The sequence below is a fragment of the Branchiostoma belcheri genome, unplaced genomic scaffold (genome assembly GCF_001625305.1).
Source record: "Branchiostoma belcheri isolate BF01 breed outbred unplaced genomic scaffold, Haploidv18h27 scaffold239, whole genome shotgun sequence".
In the NCBI taxonomy this organism is placed as follows: domain Eukaryota; kingdom Metazoa; phylum Chordata; class Leptocardii; order Amphioxiformes; family Branchiostomatidae; genus Branchiostoma; species Branchiostoma belcheri.
The window spans coordinates 10,742-30,041 of record NW_017803842.1 but is presented as its reverse complement, the minus strand read 5'-3'; the positions used below and the strand labels follow the sequence as shown (position 1 = coordinate 30,041).

Below are 19,300 nucleotides of genomic sequence, written 5' to 3'. Positions count from 1 at the left end.
TTTTCCTACTTCTACCCGAAAAGGAAGGTAAAGAATGACGGGATCACCACTCTTCCCTTAGACATCTAAACCTGTCCGTCTTTAAGCAACCTGTACGCGTCGCCGTTGTCACCTTCATCGATGTCATAACGTTTGTATTTACTTATTTGTATATTTGTATGTGATCTCATATATTTGTACAGTATATTTGACTACTTTGTGAAACTGATGTCGCGTGTTTGAATTCTTTGTGAAACTGATGTCGTGTATCTTAATACTTTGTGAAACCGATGTCGCGTGTTTCAATACTTTGTGAAACTGATATCGTGTATTTGAATACTTATGATCTGTATATACGTTACATATTTTTTAAAAATCTGTATATACATCAAATGTGTGTGTATTCTTGTTGTCGAGAAATTCAACGAGGAACGAGTGTTGCTTTAACTTGTTTCTATTATTGCGAACAAACGCATAACGTGACGTGGTAGGAAATATGTGTACAATCTGTATGTACACCAAACATTTGTATTCTTGTTGTGAAGTCAACGAAGAATGTTGCTTTACGCCGCTGTTGTCGTATATTTGAATACGTATAATCTGCATCTACGTTACGTGTTTGTAAATACGTATATGATCAGTATCTACGTTAAGTGTTTGTACAATTTGTATGTACACCAAATATTTGTATTCTTGTTTTGTAAATTGAACGAGGAACGAGTGTTGCTTTACACCGATGTTATCGGTAATAAATACGCAACATGACGTGGCAGGAAATCGTTTGTGGCGAGTTTCAATATGTGTGTGTGCGTAACATACTGCAACATATTGTTAATACATTTACTCTTGAGTAATGAATCAGTGACTCATGAGTGACTCATGAGTGACTCATGGATGACTCATGAGGGACTCATGAATGAGTGACTCATGAGTTACTCATGAATGAGTGACTCATGAGTTACTCATGAATGAGTGACTCATGAGTAACTCATTTACTTTGTATATATGTATGTACATGCGATATATCTACATATGATCGTTGCAAGAATACACAATACAGACAACCATGGCAACTATACTTAGTTGCTACAAATACACTTACTCCGGAGTAAAAATGTTACTCCAAAACAGAGTAATATTTACTCCGGAGTAATATTTCACGGAGTAATACTTACTCCGGAGTGATATTTACTCCGGAGCAACACGTTTATATCGATATATGTATATTTATATAGACACATACATACACGTATGCTTAATGCGAACATATGTATACATGTGCACTTTACATCGGAGTGAGTGTACTTGTGTTTAGTACATGCTATATCGTTGTTACGCACTTCCGTAGCATGCTTGCATACTTCGACACAGATATACGAAAGACAGTATGGTTTCGTCACACTTTATTCATCACTTCAATCAAGACAGTGTTGAGGAAGAAATGCACAGGCCAACTATAGCTATACGTTACTCATCAAACATAATATCAATACGACACGTCGTTAGGAGAAGTTGTCCTGTCGACAGGAGGACGATGCTGTATTATTTCTGACGAGGTAGCCGTATTTTTTCATCAATGTCTGCTCTGGGACCCATTCCTTGCTGTACTCGATGTTGTAACCGTAACGAGGCATGGCAGCAAACTCTACAAGATAAAACGTTTTGCCAGCGCGTTTTGTCTCTTTGATCACGCGTTGAGGGACATCGCCTGGTTCGTGCTTGATTGGAATGGACCAGTCTCGATAGAGCGTCCACTCTTCCTCGTCACCGCTGTCGTAGCCGTACTCTTCACTTTCATCAGAGAAAGATGAATTGGAAGACACGGTCGAGCTTGCATCACTCTCAGAACCGCTTTGATCGCTTTCAGTTTCTGTCGTTGACTCTGCTTCCCAAGAATCCTTTACAGACTCATCTTCTGAGACGTCATCTTGTGACACCATCGAGACCTCCTCCTCGGAAGATTCCAGCGACTCCGTGTCATGCTCGGTGGTTGCCTTCTCGGATGAATTGTCGGTGTCGTCAAAGATATCAGCGGATCGGTTTTGTCCTGTCTCGGCGTCCAAGATCTCTTCTCCCGAAGGCATGTCCGTCACGTCTCCGTGTATCGTGTCGCGATGACGGACGAGGTTGGCTTTTCGACTGAACTCTTTACCACAGATGTCGCACGCGTGAGGCATGGCTGGTGATCTTTGTGAGAATGACGTTGCACGTTCATTGATGGTCTTATATAATAGTTGTGAGTCACTCATTGGACAGATAATGATATTGCGAGTCACTCATTCTTCAGATAAATAGATATCGCGAGTCACTCAAAGATAAATGAATATATATAAATACAGATAATACATACATATATACATACATACATGTATGCATAGTTGACATATGTTTACATGTGTGTATATACAGACAAATAGTCGCGCGAGTGACTCATTCATTGCTCGGACGTATACACAAATAAAAGGAGTCACTCGTGAGTGACTCACTCATTGAGTCACTCGTGAGTGACTCGCTCATTGAGTCACTCGTGAGTGACTCACTCGTTGAGTCACTCGTTTCATTGCTCTGGAGTAAATCGTGCTCCGAAATAAAGTGTCTGTACATGACCAGACTTGCCCGATCACAGACACACACACCCAAGTGGCCAGCCTGTATACATTCGTACAGACACACATAAATAGGCATACAAACAACAGCATGAGGTCTTTGCCTGTGTTCCAACCACCAGGAAGCTTTATTCGTTTTCGATTTTCAATACACAATGGCTGACTGGATAACATCTTTGTCAGTTGGCATCTTTCCGTTCTCCATAGCCTCCAACACCTTGTCCACCGCTTTCATCTTGCTTTCAAGGTCTTCCCATTGCTGAACTGTTAAGTCTATGCCTCTCTTCATTACAGGGTCGGTGGCTGGTGCTCCGTATGGTCTGTAGTGCTGGTGGAGGGTGATGGATGTCTGTCCGTGCAAGATCTGAACTGTCACGTACTTTTCAGATCCCAGGTCATACATTTTCGGCTCAATCCCCCCGAAGTAGTAAGGGATGGTGTGGCACGTAGCGTCCAGAATCGCCCCCAGTAGCGGAAGTGCTTTCAGCTTGGCCCACTGCTTAGGTGTCAATGCAAGACCTTTCTTCCCGGGTCTCATCTTGTTCACGTCAGCTGGGTCTGGGTGGTAAAACTGTCTCACGTTTATTATCGGTTTATTCCTGAACATCCCCACGGTAAGGAACACATTGTCGCCCAAAGGTAGACGTACTTCATGCGGCTTCAAGTTGGTGTTCTGACTGGGAGGCGCTCCTTCGCTGCCGAGGATGTCCGGGACGATCGAGGGGGTAGCCCGGCGCTGGCGGTGTTCGGGAGGACCGCTCCGGGCTGGGCGATCTGCTGATGTGCCATGGTTTTTGCTCTCGATCTTCGCTCCCTGTCGACGTGTTTGGACGCAGGTTTGTCTCCGCAAGAAGGACTGGTTTCTCGGCAGTTTCTGCTGCCATTTTATACAAATTTCTGTCCGACACCCACAGACCTTCCACCAATCACCGTGAAGTACGTCACCTACTTCACATGCAAAGTATATGCAACCCAATCGGCTACTCCGGATCCGCAAATCACGTCACCTACGTTTCCATTCGTCCAATCATCTACCGCAAATGCTGGCGCTAACCATGTCAAAGTAACAACGTCGGTAGGTGTGGCATCATCTTTCGTGAGCTTTGCCTGGACAGGTTACCCAGGTAGCCGGGTTCAAAAGTTCACCGTAAACTTTATCTGACCTCGTACCACAGGAATCTTTATTCAGGATAACACATCACAGCTCGGCAATGTCCCTCAGGAGTTTGTCGGTCAGGAATTCCGTCTTCTCTACCACAGCTTCAAGTACCGCATCCATCCTCTGACCGTGCGCCTCCAGTGCATGCCACTGTTCGCTTGATAGATTGAGCCATTTTTTGCCCGGTACCAGGTTGGCAAGGTCATCCTCGTCTTGAACGCGTCGAAATTCTGGCCGTCGCTGGAAAAATTCCTGCAGTCTTACAACCACTGCCCCTCTGTAAAGCTGTACGATGGTGTACGTCAGGTTCCCCAGGTGAAATCGACAGGGTGAGAACAGAGTCGCGTCATCAGGCATGACAGCAGACGTACAGGCAAGTAGAGCCGTCGACACCTCCGACATGTTACGTTTCAGAGTCCGCCATTGTTCTGGGGTTAGAAATATCCCATCCCTACTGTACTTCAATTTCCGGTTAGGACGCGGTCTAAAGAAATAACGTATAGTTATTTCTACCTTTCCTCTAAAATGCCCGACTGTAGCGTAGACGTTTCCCCCCAAGTGGAATCTGATGTCTGCCCCGTTTTTGTTGCTGTTGCTATGAATTTTCGGAGTCTGCATAGGGTCTGTAGCAGTCACGAGGGTCTGCTCATCTACAGGCAGGTCGGGCACGTTGTCGTTACCGCCACGGGCCATGATGTTGTCAATCGGCAGGTACGGGCTGTGTTGGACCTCAGCTATTTTGCTCGCTGTCGATAGAGTTCGACGCAGGTTTGTCTCCGCAAGTGGGACTGGTTTCTCGCCGGTTTCTGTTGCCACATTAAACACGTTTCTGACCGACCCCCACAGACCGTCCACCAATCGCCGTGAAGTACGTTACCTACTTCGCATGCAAAGTACATGCAAACCAATCGACTACTCCGGATCCTCAGAGCAAGTCACCAACGCTTGCCATGCGGCCAATCAGCTACCACAGACGTTGACGTTAACCACGCCCACGACAGGTTACCCAGGTAACCGGGTTCAAAAGTGCACACTGACCTTTATCTGACCTGTAATTTAGCTCATTAGCTACATACCTGCATGCATCTGCATATCCTTAACATAAATCTGCATATCCTTAGCATAATGACGGTGACCTCTGACCCGCACCGCCTCGCACCGCCTGCACCGCCTGAATAAATGATAGCAGCGTGTCGACTATATACTACTAGCAATTGTAGAGGGTACAAATAATGGGTACAAATATGCATAGCTACACATAACGCCAACCTAACTAATAACAATAGGTGGCTAGAATGAGATATGTAATAAATTATCTTTTAAAATCATTGGAGGAATTTCTATTGTCTATAAAGTCTTCACCATGCAGGGGTTACAAATAGAACACATTCAAAATACAATTTGCTTATTACCATTACCGGGCTAGGCATGCAAGCACACGCAGAAAATAATTGTATAGTGGGCATACCTGTATCTAAGCATTGTTCTCTTTCCGTGCGCTTTACAATTAGATATTTTTGTTTCAGGCTAAACACACATCAAGGAAGAAGAGATCCAAACCGACTGGACCTCCGGGAAGAGGCATACTCGCGGTTGCTAGAGAACAGCGGTTCATAGAACTGGGTCTGAGAGATGCGTGTTCCGACTTTGTGTTCTACACCAGTTACATTATTCTGTTACTAGTGATAGCGAACGGGAGCAGGGACAGTTCCATGTACCACATGAACACCCACCTTCACAACAAAGTTGTTAATCCTTTTGCGCGGGTATGAGCCTTTGTAGTTTTTTTTTTTTTATCCTGATTTGTGTTTTCATTATATAATACATGTTGACTTGTTATAGAAAGTCAGTAGAAAATACAATAGCGACATTTTCTGACTTTGCTTTTTTTTCTCTTATCAATCTTCAGATTTGTTAAAACATATTTTAAAAACCTTTTTTACTAATCGTTTTATTCTTTTATTGTACAGTAATAGGTTTATTATTAGGATTTTGATAGTGATTGAGAGAGAGAGAGTCAAAGCATCAAACGGAAAGATAAAGTAGAAATAAACAACTAATGAATACATAAACATGACAACTTCTCTTGGTTTGCTTTTCAGATCAAAGATTCCGCAACGTTTTGGGAATTCGTCAGAGATCACGTTGTTTCAGATGTTCACGATGTGAGGTGGTACAACGGAGACAGATTCCACAGGGCAGGCTTTTACCCTGATACAAGCTCCTTCCTCGTCGGAAGTCCCAGGCTCCGCCAGATCCGAGTCAAGAAAGGTCTGTGCCCCTTTCTACGTACTATATACCAGAAACATTTCTTCATTATTTGTCTAGCATAGTGGCCTAGATCAAATTCTAGCAACAAGAATAGTTTTAAGTTCGGAGTAAAAAAGACAGACTGAAACCAATTCTATTTTACATTTAATTTCACTGTATTTTGTTTTCATGTGCTCTTTGGAAATCAGCCGTCTTCGACTGAAGGAACCACCCAAGTATACCAAAGATCAGTAAATTTAAAAAAAAATGCATAGTAACCCTTAACTTCAAACTTCAAATATCGATGTTTAAGACATTCTCTTTCTGTGTCTTAGCTATGAGTCACCTGGCATAAAATTAACGTTATAAAGCTAAAGGCTTCTAAAATCAATCCCACCAATAATATTAGTGAAGCTCTGTCAACGAGCGAGACGTTGAGTGACTTGTTTACTTCCAGACGAAAGCTGTGATGTCCCCGCACCTTTGTGGNTAGTATATCCTCTACCAGGCTTCGGGAGGTGGCTGGAAAAAGTAGGAATCGACCAAATAGAGAGATAACATGCCGGGGGAGTAACGTGTACTCTCTAGCGGACCCACTCCCCTGGCATATTATCCATCTATTCGGCCAATTTCTACTCTTTCTACCAGTGACTAATGCTAGTATGCAAAGTATTTTGATCACCACGTACTTTCAGCATACCTAAGAAATTTATTTAGTTTACCAGTAGATAAGTATCAACCAAATGCATGGATTTGGTGAAGAAAATATATACTGTAGAATTGAGTGAATATTTGGCAAGTTGCCTCAAGTTCAGAAGAAGTGGCTTTCATAATGAAAAGAAACTGCCGAAATGAGTAACTTCAGATTGTGTGTCTAGACAAATAGAATGAAAGCCCAGCGTAAAAAAAATTCGCCCCGTTAGCTCCAGTTTTCTCGGAAGAAATCTCTTGACAAAGTTTCACAAGCTTCCACAAGAACTCCGCGGATCAAAGTGTAACAAGAAACCGCCTACGCTTCGCCTTATTAGGAATCCCATCTCCGCGGAGCTCATTCGACTAACCCCCGTGTCTCCGTCCTCCAGAGGTGTCGTGGTGTGGACGAAAGTATCGAGGGTTTCTCGGTCTTTTTACGAGCCTTTTTCGGTTCAAATCGTCGGGATTTCATCCTACATACAACTCAGGTACGTACCAACAGCTTGTCTACTCTACAGTTATCGATGTGACGAGAGAATAACACGTACAAGTTTGTTTTGCGTTGTTTGTGTACCTAGCCACTGCCGCTAGCGACGTGTGTGTGTGCCGCTTGTGAGAAGTTCTACACTGATCGAAAAGCAACGGTTTCTTGTTTGTAAACAAGTTTCAGTCAGAAACACTATAGAGTGTATATAGAGCAGCACACACACGCAAACTTTCTTTGGTTTTGTTGTGCCCTTGTAGGCGTAACGTTAGATCGTTTCCAAATTTGTCTGAGAAAAAGTTGTTGACACCTCAACGAAGGTCTAGAAGGGGTTATGCGGTCTCCTCAAATGTTGGAAATCAAACACGACAGCAAAAGTGCTTGCTTATTGTACAAATATAATATAAACGCCTTTCTATAACCCACAGTTGATTTTGCAGAAAAAGGGTAATTTTGGGGTTGAAATTTTGAAGTTCTTTTGAGATAGTATATTCTGTAAACCCGCAAATGTGCCTCGTAACGGTCTTCCCGCCCAGACATCTGGTTTCTATCATGGAGGAAAGGTCTGGAGTCAGGGGAGGTTCATTACCCCTCGTGCATGTTGCGTTATTGATTGAGGGGCAGTTAGGGATGATACATTAACCATTGAGAAGGATAGCTTTGTCGACTGAGGGGATATTTAAACGAATTGCGGGCCTCTGATCACATCTTTTTTGTTTTCCACAGCATTCCACAGTCAAGTAGTGCTGAAAGGAAAACAGCATTCCATAGTCCAGTATAGTGCTGAAAGGAAAACAGCATTCCATAGTCCAGTAGTGCTGAAAGGAAAACAGGATTCCACAGTCCAGCAGTGCTGCCTGCCCTGCTAAGGGAAAACGGTGAGGCTTCACCCGTGTTCTTCCAGACATCAGTACTCTGGTGTAGCAGTTCAAGACCTGACTTAGTGAAAGATATTTTGCAGGTAAGAGCAATATTAACTTCTCGAAAAAAAAGTTGCATATTTTGTTGCATTTGTATGTACATGATTTAGCAGCATATCTCAATAGGCTTTGGGTAAATTGTCATGAAATTTGGTATAATCTTGTCCCACTGATAAAATGATTATGTTTTTAGCAATATACGAGATTCCCAAGGAACTGCAAGAGAACTTCCGGTATTTTTATGTTGTATTTGGGCAAAAGTTCTGGATAAGCAATGATGATAATTTTTGCAAAAGTGATAGCTCTTCTATTTGAGAAGTGTCATAAATTTCGACCCTACAGGCCAATTGAAGTTTTGCATCAATAGATAAAGGTTCAAACAAACTCAGTGTCAAAACTCTGCAACCAACAACTTTCCAAGTAATCCCTTCTTTTCTCTATGCAAATTGAAGGCTGTTTAATAGTTTCTTCAGATTTAGTGTTTTACTGATAAAATACCCAGACAGAAACTCTGAAATTAAATGTTGTTCATCTTCATACTCCAGGACTATGAAGGTGAGTTCGCCTTTTGTTACCATGGCAACAAACAGCGGTGGCTCTGATGGCATCAAAAGAGGATCGAATGGGAGATCTGCCACAAAAACGTACAGGTGTGAGGAGTGCAGCAGGCAGTTCAGTCAGCTGGGTGACCTAAAGACTCACATGCGGACTCACACAGGGGAGAAACCATACAGATGTGAGGAGTGCAGCAGACCATTCAGTCAGCTGGGTCATCTGAAGAGACACATGCAGACTCACACAGGTGAGAAACCCTACAGGTGTGAGGAGTGCAGCAAGAAGTTCAGTCAGCTGGGTAATCTCAAGGCACACATACTGACTCACACAGGTGAGAAACCTTACAGGTGTGAGGAGTGTAGCAAGCAGTTCAGTGACCTGGGTAATCTGAAGAAACACTTGCAAACTCACACAAGGGAGAAACCCTACAGATGTGAGGAGTGCAGCAGGCAGTTTAGTCGGCTGGGTAATCTGAAGACACACATGCAGACTCACACAGGTGAGAAACCTTACAGGTGTGAGGAGTGCAGCAGGCAGTTCAGTCACCTCTATAGTCTAAAGATACACATACGGACTCACACAGGTGAGAATCCCTACAGGTGTGAGGAGTGCAGCAGGCAGTTTAGAGAGCTTGGTAATCTGAAGACACACATGCGGACTCACTCAGGTGAGAAACCTTACAGGTGTGAGGAGTGCAGCAGGCAGTTCAGTCACCTCTATAGTCTCAAGATACACATACAGACTCACACAGGTGAGAATCCCTACACGTGTGAGGAGTGCAGCAGGCAGTTCAGTCGTCTGGGTCATCTGAAGTCTCATATGCTGACTCACACAGGGGAGAAACCCTACAGGTGTGAGGAGTGCAGCAGGCCGTTCAGTCAGTTAAGTAATCTGAAGAAACACATGCGGACTCACACAGGTGAGAAACCCTACAAGTGTGAGCAGTGCAGCAGGCAGTTCAGTTTTCTGGGTAATCTGAAGGACCACATGAGGACTCACACAGGTGAGAAATCCTACAGGTGTGATGAGTGCAGTAGGCAGTTCAGTAGGCTGTGTAGCCTGAAGAGACACATGCAGACACACCTGTGAGAAACCCTATAGGTGTGACTGAGGTACAAAACCTCACAGTTTTGAGGATTGTGTTGTGAGCCTGGTCCTATGAAATATCCAGTTCTTAAAGTCTGACAGGGAAGAAACTACAACAGTGTGAGGAGTTCAAAAAACTGTTTACTCACCTGGGCCATTGCAAGAGACACATGCAAACTCTCAAGTGGATGATTTTAGAATACCTCAACTTGTGTGCAGTCCATAATGACCTAAAGAAGGTGGGTCATGTGAAACCATACGGGAAAAAAAGAAATACTAGTACTTGGATTGATAACATTCATGTTGTACAAGATACCTTTTTGACTAAGAGCAAGTTTTATTTACAATCATGTTATCTCTCTTTTATGTGAAAGTGAGGAATAAAACTAGTAAAGGAAACTTATGATGTACATCATATACTACGTTTCAGTACATCTTGTTAAGTCTACAGCATAGCATACATAGGGGATGTAAAACATTGTATATCAAGCTAACTAACCCGTAACCTAAGTTTATTTCTTTAAAGTTCTTTTGTTATCGAGGACTCTAGAGTTTTTGTTTTATAGATATTAGCATGTTATGGTTTATTCTGTTAACCTAGATGTTAAATTTATTTATAGATTATTTATAGTGACAATGACAATTAGTATAGTATTTGTTGTTTCTAATTGTTACCATAGATGACAGAATTACCTGTAGTTCATGTAATTGTAGGTAAGTAAAGACTAGTGTTGTTGCTGATATTCTAAACAAGTGTATACCATTTTGTAGCTATAGTTATAGAAGCTAATATTCACTCTTAAGTACATAGATCTATATGCGAAGTGCCTGTTGTTACTAGTAGTTTGTTACTTGTGTGTTAAGATCCATTGTTTTAAGTCGTTTTCATTTGTTGGAAATAAATTTTCGTTTTGAATTTTAGGTTTTCCCTAACAATATACACATATTGGTTCAAAACCCTGTCAATCAAGTTTGTAAATCCTTGGCAATCGTTTGAACAGAAGGCATGTTCCATTTGGGGTCACAGGCGGTGACCGGTCAGCTGTATACAGGGGGTTTGACATGCAATATTTACAAGTTCTTTCGCACACGGTTCGGGTAAGTTCTTATACCACGTTGGCTCCAGTTTTCTCGGAAGAAATCTCTTGACAAAGTTTCACAAGCTTCCACAAGAATTTGAACTCCGCGGATCAAAGTGTAACCAGAAACCGCCTACGCTTCACCTCATTAGGAATTCCATCTCCGCGGAGCTCATTCGGCTAACCCCCGTGTCTCCGTCCACCAGACGTGTCGTGGTGTGGAAGAAATTATCGAGGGTTTCTCGTCGTCTTTCTACGAGCCTTTTTCTGTTCAAATCGTCGGGAATTCATCCTACATACAACTCAGGTACGTACTAAGAGCTTATCTACTCTACAGTTATCGATGTGACGGGAAAATAACACGTACAAGTTTGTCTTACGTTCTCTGAATCTCTCACTAGCTAGCCGATAGCGACGTGTGTACCGCTTGTGAGAAGTTCTATACTGCTCTTTAAAAAGTAACGGTTTCTTGTGTGTAAACAAGTTTCTGTCAGAACCAACTTTAGAGTGTATATGGAGCGGCACACGTACGCAAACTTTCTTTGTTTTGTTGTGCCCTTGTAGGTGGAAAATGGCGTAGATCTTTAATATCCAAATTTGTGTGAGAAAAAGTTGTTGACACCCTAGCGAAGGTCTATAAGGGGTTATGCGGTCTCCTCAAATGTTGGAAATCAAACACGACAACAAAAGTGCTTGCTTATTGTATAAATATAATATAACTGCCTTTCTATAATCCACAGTTGATTTTGCAGACAAAGGGTAATTTTAGGGTTGAAATTTTGAAGTTCTTCTGATATAGTATATTCCGTAAACCCCCGAATGTGCCTCGTAACGGTCTTCCCGCCCAGACTTCTGGTTTAAATTTCTATCATGGAGGAAAGGTCTGGAGTCAGGGGAGGTTCATTAACCCTCTTGCATGTTGCGTTATTGATTGAGGGACAGTTAGGGATGATACATTAACTATTTAGAAGGATAGCTTTGTCGACTGAGGGGATATTGGAACGAAATGCAGGCCTCTGATCACATCTTTTTTGTTTGTTTTCCACAGCATTCCATAGTCCAGTAGTGCTGAAAGGAAAACAGGATTCCACAGTCCAGTAGTGCTAAAAGGAAAACAGGATTCCATAGTCCAGTAGTGCTGCCTGCCCTGCTAAAAGGGAAAATAGTGAGGCTTCACCAGTGTTCTTCCAGACATCAGTACTCTGGTGCAACAGTTCAGGACTTGACTTTGTAAAAGATATTGTGCAGGTAAGAGCAATATTAACTTCTCGAAAAAAAGCATATTTTGCTGCATTTGTATGTACATGGATTAGCAGCATATCTCAATATAGCCTGGGTACCATCCGGATTTTCGCTACGCAATGCTCGAAAAAATCACGTGATTTTTTCGAGCGTTGGGTAGCGAAAATCCGGATGGTACCCAGGCTAATCTCAATAGGCTGTGGGTAAATTGTCATGAAATTTGGTATAATCTTGTCCCACTGATAAAATGATTATGTTTTTAGCAATAGAGTCCATTCCGCGTCACCGAGTGGGTTTTTTTCTCCATGTTTGTAATACTTTTGAATTATTTAGAAGAAAAGAATACCCCGGTAACAAAAGTTCAAAATTTTTCAAAAATTTGAAAAAGAAAATTTGAATATATTTGAATTCATTTAGATATTTATGAAACATTTTGAAAGTGGCTGTACAAAGATCTCTTTATTTAGAATAAATTTGAACTACCGATGTGTTTCTTTCACTATTCGAAATATTTAGGAATATTTCAAACAAATGACCAAACGGTAGATGTGGGTAATTGCCCCCATAAAAGTAGGTGCTAATCCGACTCTTCTGTCCTCTTCTGTATATTTTTAGATTTCACTGCTGGACACTGGTGGCTCTTTTGTTGTAAGGCATCAGTGCCTGACGCCCAGGCAGTCTACCCTGTACTTCACAGGGATGTGTGAATTACTTCCTTCCCATCCCACTGACCTATTTACAAAATGTTAGAAATAATTCGAAATAATGGTAAAAAATGGTAGAGTGCTGTTAGAAATATTTAGAAACTATTGGAAATGTCATATTCCACATCAGGAATATTTCAAGCGTTTTAGAAAACCAGGGAATTATTTAGAATATTGACAAGATGTTCAAAATATTTCCATATTATGAAATTTCTTAGACAAACAATTACAAAGAATTCAAAACATTTCTAAATAATGACAATAACAACCCACACGGTGACGCGGAATTGACTCTACAAGAGATTCCCAAGGAACTGCAGGAGAACTTCTGGTGTTTTTATGTTGTATTTGGGGAAAGTTCTGGATAAGCAATGAAGATAATTTTTTGCAAAATTGATAGCTGTTCTATTTGAGAAGTGTCATAAATTTCGACCCTACATGCCAATTTAAGTTTTGCATCAATAGATAAAGGTTCAAACAAAGTCAGTGTCAAAACTCAGCAACCAACAACTTTCCAAGTAATCCTTGCTTTTCTCTATGCAAATTGAAGGCTGTTTAATAGTTTATTCAGTTTTAGTGTTTTCCTGATAAAATACCCAGACAGAAACTCTGAAATTAAATGTTGTTCATCTTCATAATCCAGGACTATGGAGGTAAGTTCGGATGTTGTTCCCATGGCAACAAGCAGCGGTGGCTCTGATGGCATCAAAAGAGGATCGGATGGGAGATCTGCCAAAAAAATGTACAGGTGTGAGGAGTGCAGCAGGCAGTTCAGTAAGCTGGGCAATCTCAAGGCACACATGCGGACTCACACAGGTGAGAAACCGTTTAAGTGTGAGGAGTGCAGCAGGCAGTTCAGTCTGCTGGGTGACCTAAAGACTCACATACGGACTCACACAGGGGAAAAACCCTACAGGTGTGGGGAGTGCAGCAGGCAGTTCAGTCAGCTGGGTGACCTAAAGACTCACATGCGGACTCACACAGGGGAAAAACCCTACAGGTGTGAGGAATGCTGCAGGCAGTTCAGTCAGCTAAGTAGTCTGAAGTCTCACATGCGCACTCACACAGGTGAGAAACCCTACAGGTGTGGGGAGTGCAACAGGCAGTTCAGTCTGCTGGGTAATCTGACGAAACACATGCGAACCCACACAGGGGAAAAATCCTACAGGTGTGAGGAGTGCAGCAGGCAGTTTAGTCATCTGCATAGTCTGAAGATACACATGCAGACTCACACTGGAGAGAAACCCAACAAGTGTGAGGAGTGCAGCAGGCAGTTTAGTCATCTGCATAGTCTGAAGAGACACATGCAGACTCACACTGGAGAGAAACCCAACAAGTGTGAGGAGTGCAGCAGGCAGTTCACTCAGCTGAGTAATCTGAAGTCTCACATGCGGACTCACACAGGGGAGAAACCCTACAGGTGTGAGGAGTGCAGCAGGCAGTTCAGTCAGCTGAGTAATCTGAAGTCTCACATACAGACTCACACAGGTGAGAAATCCTACAGGTGTGAGGAGTGCAGCAGGCAGTTCAGTAGGCTGGGTAGGCTGAAGAGACACATGCAGACACACCTGTGAGAAACCCTATAGGTGTGACTGAGGAGTACAAAACCTCACAGTTTCGAGGATTGTGTTGTGAGCCTGGTCCTATGAAATATCCAATTTTCAAAGTCTTACAGGGAAGAAACTCCAACAGTGTGAGGAGTGCACGTGCAGCAAACTGTTTACCCACCTGGGCCATTGCAAGAGACACATACAAACTCTCAAGTGGGTGATTTTAGAATATCTCAACTTGTGTGCAGGCCATAATGACCTATAGAAGGTGGGTCATGTGAAACCATACAAGAAAAAAAGAAATACTAGTATTTGGATTGATGACATTCATGTTGTACAAGATACCTTTTTGACTATGAGCAAGTTGTATTTACAATCATGTTAACTCTCTTTTATGTGAAAGTGAGGAATAAAACTGGTAACGAAAAGCTATGATGTACTACAAAGAACGTTTCAGTACCCCTTGTTAAGTCTACAGCATAGCATAGGGGATATAAAACCTCAATGTATATCAAGCTAACTAACCCGTAACCTAAGTTTATTTGTTTAAAGTTCTTTTGTTATACAGGATTCTAGAGTTTGGGTTTTATAGATATTAGCATGTTATGGTTTATTCTGTTAACCTAGATATTGGATTTATTTATAGATTCTTTATTTAGTATAGTATTCGCTTGTTTCTAATTGTTGCCATAGATGACAGAATTACCTGTAGTTCATGTAATTGTAGGTAAATAAAGACTAGTGTTGTTGCTGATATTCTAAACAAGTGTATACCATTTTGTAGCTATAGTTATAGAAGCTAATATTTACTCTTAAAGTACATAGATCTATATGCGAAGTGAGTGCCCGTTGTTACTAGTCGTTTGTTACTTGTATGTTAAGATCCATTGGTTTAAGCCGTTTTCATTTGTTGGAAATAAATTTTCCTTTTGAATTTTAGGTTTTCCCTGACAAATCGTTTCAATATTAGACTAGAGCATTCATAGATATTTGAAAGGCTGTCTCGTCAAGAACAAAACCTAGGGCTAGAATTTGGCTTCTCTTCCCAAATTCTGATCTTATTCTCTTCTGTGGTAAAAAAACATATCTCCAAGCAGATGTTGGGTGGAAGAATTTAACACTTTCTGACTGCTAGGGCTTTTCTGGCAGTTACAATTGCTTGTCATCTGGCCCATGCCTTTTTTCTGGAACAGCTCAATCATACTTATTTATAGTGTAAATATTGCAAATTAAGATTATCAATAAAATGTAGAGTCAACATAAAACTGTAGAGTAAAATCTATAGCTTAGTACTGATTACTGGTAGGCAGAAACAACAAACACATCAATTCAAACATAAGAGAGTGGTTTTATTGTAATTAGCAAATTCTCGTGACTTTTACAGACGTGTGCATGCAGCAACGTTATCGTTTAGTAGACATGCCCAAGCCCCCCCACCCCACCCCCACTTCTTTGCTTGCCGACAAAATTATAGACATTGTGCACACAAGATGACAGTGGCAACAATACTCTTGCTTTGTTTTTTTTCTTCCTTATGAATATCATTTTGTAGGTGGGATAAAGGGTATTACAGACTTTATATCTCCTTTCGACATCTATCTGCATTTCATACTTTCACCCCAGGTGATATTCTATTACTTACCACACAGCAAGATTGGCAACAAGAGGTGTTGCCATGGCGAATGTTTCAAGTTTTAATTGGTACATGTATTTATTTAAGTTTTCAGTCACGTGCGTTACAAAACAACTTATGGGTATAATTTGCCCAAGAAAAGGCATCTACAGGTGCCCATTGTGAACACATTGTTTTTGCTTTGCTTCTTCTTCTTTAAACAAATAAAGTCAGTGACCTTGACAAGACCTTTGTCACCATGGTGACTGACCTGTAGCAGACACATCGTGGTGTCAGGGTACATTATGTATAGCAAGTGGCAGTTGAAGTTGGAGGGGCTGGTCACCATATACTAGTATATGAATGTGGTTGAGTAAGAATAATCAGAGCAGTAGCAGGCTAGACCACGTGAAGGTAAACATTCTGCATTTGCCTTTCAAATGTTACTTTTCTACTTTCTATGGCATCTTTCCTTTTATGTTGCTCATTACTCGGAGTTTCCTTTTTCGTGCTCAGGACAGAAGGATCGGAAGAGGCGGTAAGTCAAGCTCAAAGCGACACTTCACTGTCTTGGGGTGAAGTAATAAAGGGAATGTCTAGATTATGTGGAATATACAACACTAAATGTCAAATATGTCAATCATGTAATGATAGACATGGAACGTAGACTGTAAATTTTCTTCGTGTGGAAACTGAAGCGTGGCTACAATATTACGGACCAGTTCGTCATAGAGCCTACTCGCGCCCCAGCGTGCTAGCATAGGTACAACAACGAACGAAGCGACGAATATTTCACCTTGTTCATAACGAGACCTTTTTCCTAGCCAGAGAAAGAGCGCCTTCCTGTGCCATGCTTCGGTTCCCTGGTCTTGGAATGCCTCAAACTGAAAGTCAGGCCACTCCGTTCTTCGTTTTTGCACAATGTCGTCCGAAACAACCAAAATGACGATGTGACCTTTATCCACCAAAGCACGGCCGATTCGGGACAGAGCCGTCCAGTGGCTTTTGCTCAAGTTGGGGGAGGTACAAGCAGAACGTTCTCTGAGCTACAGAAGTCTACGGAGATAAAACCGAGAAAAACAGGTAGAAGAATGGCGGAACAAAGAAGCTTCGACGCGATTTCCATGTTGCTGTCCTTGACTCCTTTCAAACGACGCTGGACAGGTGACCAAATTGCATATAGACACAGACTCCGGACAAGGTCTGAGGAATCAATGCCGAAGCTTAAGTCTGGAGACAAGTCACGGAGGGAGTGTAAAGGGTCAGTTACTGGTATATATATGTGGCGTCGTGTGGCGTAGTGGATAGAGCGTTCGGCGCTCGACAAGGAGCCCCGGGTTCGAAACTGGGTCGGAGCACGGGGGCATGTCCGAACATGCGCACCGACGTTGTGCCCTTGGGAAAGGCACTTTACACGTACCCCCCCTCAATTAGAGGGTCAAGTCTCCAACGGCAGTTGTCTTCAGCTGGCAGACGAGAGCAGCGCCAGGCGGGCTGGCGTGATCAAGGCGGAACTTGAGCGTAACCAAGTCACCGGCAGCTCGCTGCAAGCACCCGAACCGGAACCAGCACGTCTCCCTCGATGGATCCGCTGGGGAAGACGGATGCCCAAGTGTGTGGGTCTCAGATTCGCAACCTGTTATCCACCTTAAACAAATTCACGCGAAGGCTACCGTGTCCCTGCACCCTCACTCAGGTGCAGGGACTGACACGGTCATCATACTCGGAAAGTCTGTATATCTGTACACGAATCTGTATCTGTGCATGAATATGTATCTGTACATGACTCTGTATCTGATTACAAATAAAAGATCACGAGTGATTGATTGCCATAACCACTGGTATATAGCCAGGCCAGATTGCCATAACCACTGGTACATAGCCAGGCCAGACAGGTAGGCGTAGCCGTCTAACCAGTTTGTTTAAACGTCCTTGGGACTTGGTGCATGCTGGGAAAACACAGCCTTTGAACTCTACGCACTTTGCACTTGTTACATGAAATTTGATCACCCGCCCAGCGTTGTTGGAACACAGTCAAGGACAGCGACATGGAAATCGCGCCGAAGCTTCGCTGTTCCGCCGTTCTTCTACTTGTTTTCTCGTGTTTTATCTCCATGCACTCCTGTGTATCAGAGAAGGTTCTGCTTGTACCTCCCCCAAGAGGCAAAAGCCACTGGACGGCTCTGGCCAAAGTTGGCTGCGCTTTGTTGGATAAAGGTCATATCGTCACTGTGGTTGTTTCAGAGGACATTGTGGAAAAACGAAGAACGGAGTGGCCTGACTTACAGTTCGAGGCATTCCAAGACCAGGGAACCGAAGCAAGGCTCAAAGCACAGGACGACGTTCTTTCTGTGGCTAGGGAACTTTCTCCCTATGAGCAACGTGAAATACTCGTCGCTTCGTTCGGAGAGTTTAGAAACTACTGCGCCATTCTTCTGGGTGACAGTGGCTTGCTTGTCCGCCTAAGGGCATCCCAGTACAGTGTTGTTATTTCTGACCCCCTCTTTCCTTGCGGCGCTATCCTCTCAGCTCACTTCCGGGTTCCCCACATCGCCCTTATGCGTGTGGATCCTTACTGTCTTGACGAACAATCTACCGGTGTGCCTCTTCCTCCGTCATACGTGCCTTCTTTGTTTACCGACTTTACCGATGATATGAGCTTTACACAGCGACTTCAGAACGTCTTACTGTACACTTTCTTACCTGTGCTATCACGCTGGGACGCAAGTAGCCTCTATGACGAACTGGCCAGTAAGTATGTCGGCGAGAAAGAAACTCTTCAGAGTGTGGCATCACGCACAGACTTGTGGCTCTATCGAAAAGATTATCTGCTAGATTATCCTCGTCCCAACATGCCCAACATGGTTCAAGTTGGGGGACTGAATGTACCTGTGGCCGCCCCACTGACTAAGGTGAGTTGAATATTCAGGTTTAGTTTACAAGCTCGTTTAGTCCAATATGCAAGAAAGCATCGCTCCTATCTTTACTTCCGGATCGGAGGTATTGTTTTCAGTCGCGTTAATTGAATGTGTGTGTGTGTGTGTGTATGTGTGTGTGTGTATGTATGTGTGTGTGTGTGTGTGTGTGTGTGACGGTGTATGTCTGTGTCAGTGTTAGGGGGTAGTGTTCAGCACCATTGAAGGTCATGGATGTGTGTGTGAGTGTGTGTGTGACGGTGTATGTCTGTGTCAGTGTTAGGGGGTAGTGTTCAGCACCATTGAAGGTCATGGATGTGTGTGTGTGTGAGTGTGTGTGTGACGGTGTATGTCTGTGTCAGTGTTAGGGGGTAGTGTTCAGCACCATTGAAGGTCATGGATGTGTGTGTGTGTGTGTGTGTGTGTGTGTGTGTGTGAGTGTGTGTGTGACGGTGTATGTCTGTGT

The 19,300-nt window shown here is 42.9% G+C and overlaps 2 protein-coding genes and 1 pseudogene across 2 annotated transcripts in view; all 3 read left to right on the top strand.

The window, feature by feature from the left end:
* Positions 1-14,530, top strand: part of LOC109470878 — a 170,831-nt pseudogene extending 156,301 nt beyond the window's left edge.
* A 3,079-nt stretch (positions 14,531-17,609) lies between these two features.
* Positions 17,610-19,300, top strand: part of LOC109470888 (UDP-glucuronosyltransferase 2C1-like) — a 5,435-nt gene continuing 3,744 nt past the window's right edge. Inside the window, exon 1 of the mRNA XM_019769980.1 lies at positions 17,610-17,615. The gene's annotated coding sequence lies outside the window, so the exon portion shown is untranslated. The remainder of the gene's footprint in view (positions 17,616-19,300) is intronic.
* On the top strand, positions 17,959-18,966 carry LOC109470893 (UDP-glucuronosyltransferase 1-2-like). The gene has a single exon (XM_019769984.1). The coding sequence runs from the start codon at positions 17,968-17,970 to the stop codon at positions 18,838-18,840; it is 873 nt and encodes a 290-aa protein (XP_019625543.1). The 5' UTR covers positions 17,959-17,967; the 3' UTR covers positions 18,841-18,966.

What these genes read in the sequence shown, in the direction of transcription:
- LOC109470893 (XM_019769984.1), top strand. Translation starts at nt 17,968, where the DNA reads ATGGAAATCGCGCCGAAGCTTCGCTGTTCCGCCGTTCTTCTACTTGTT.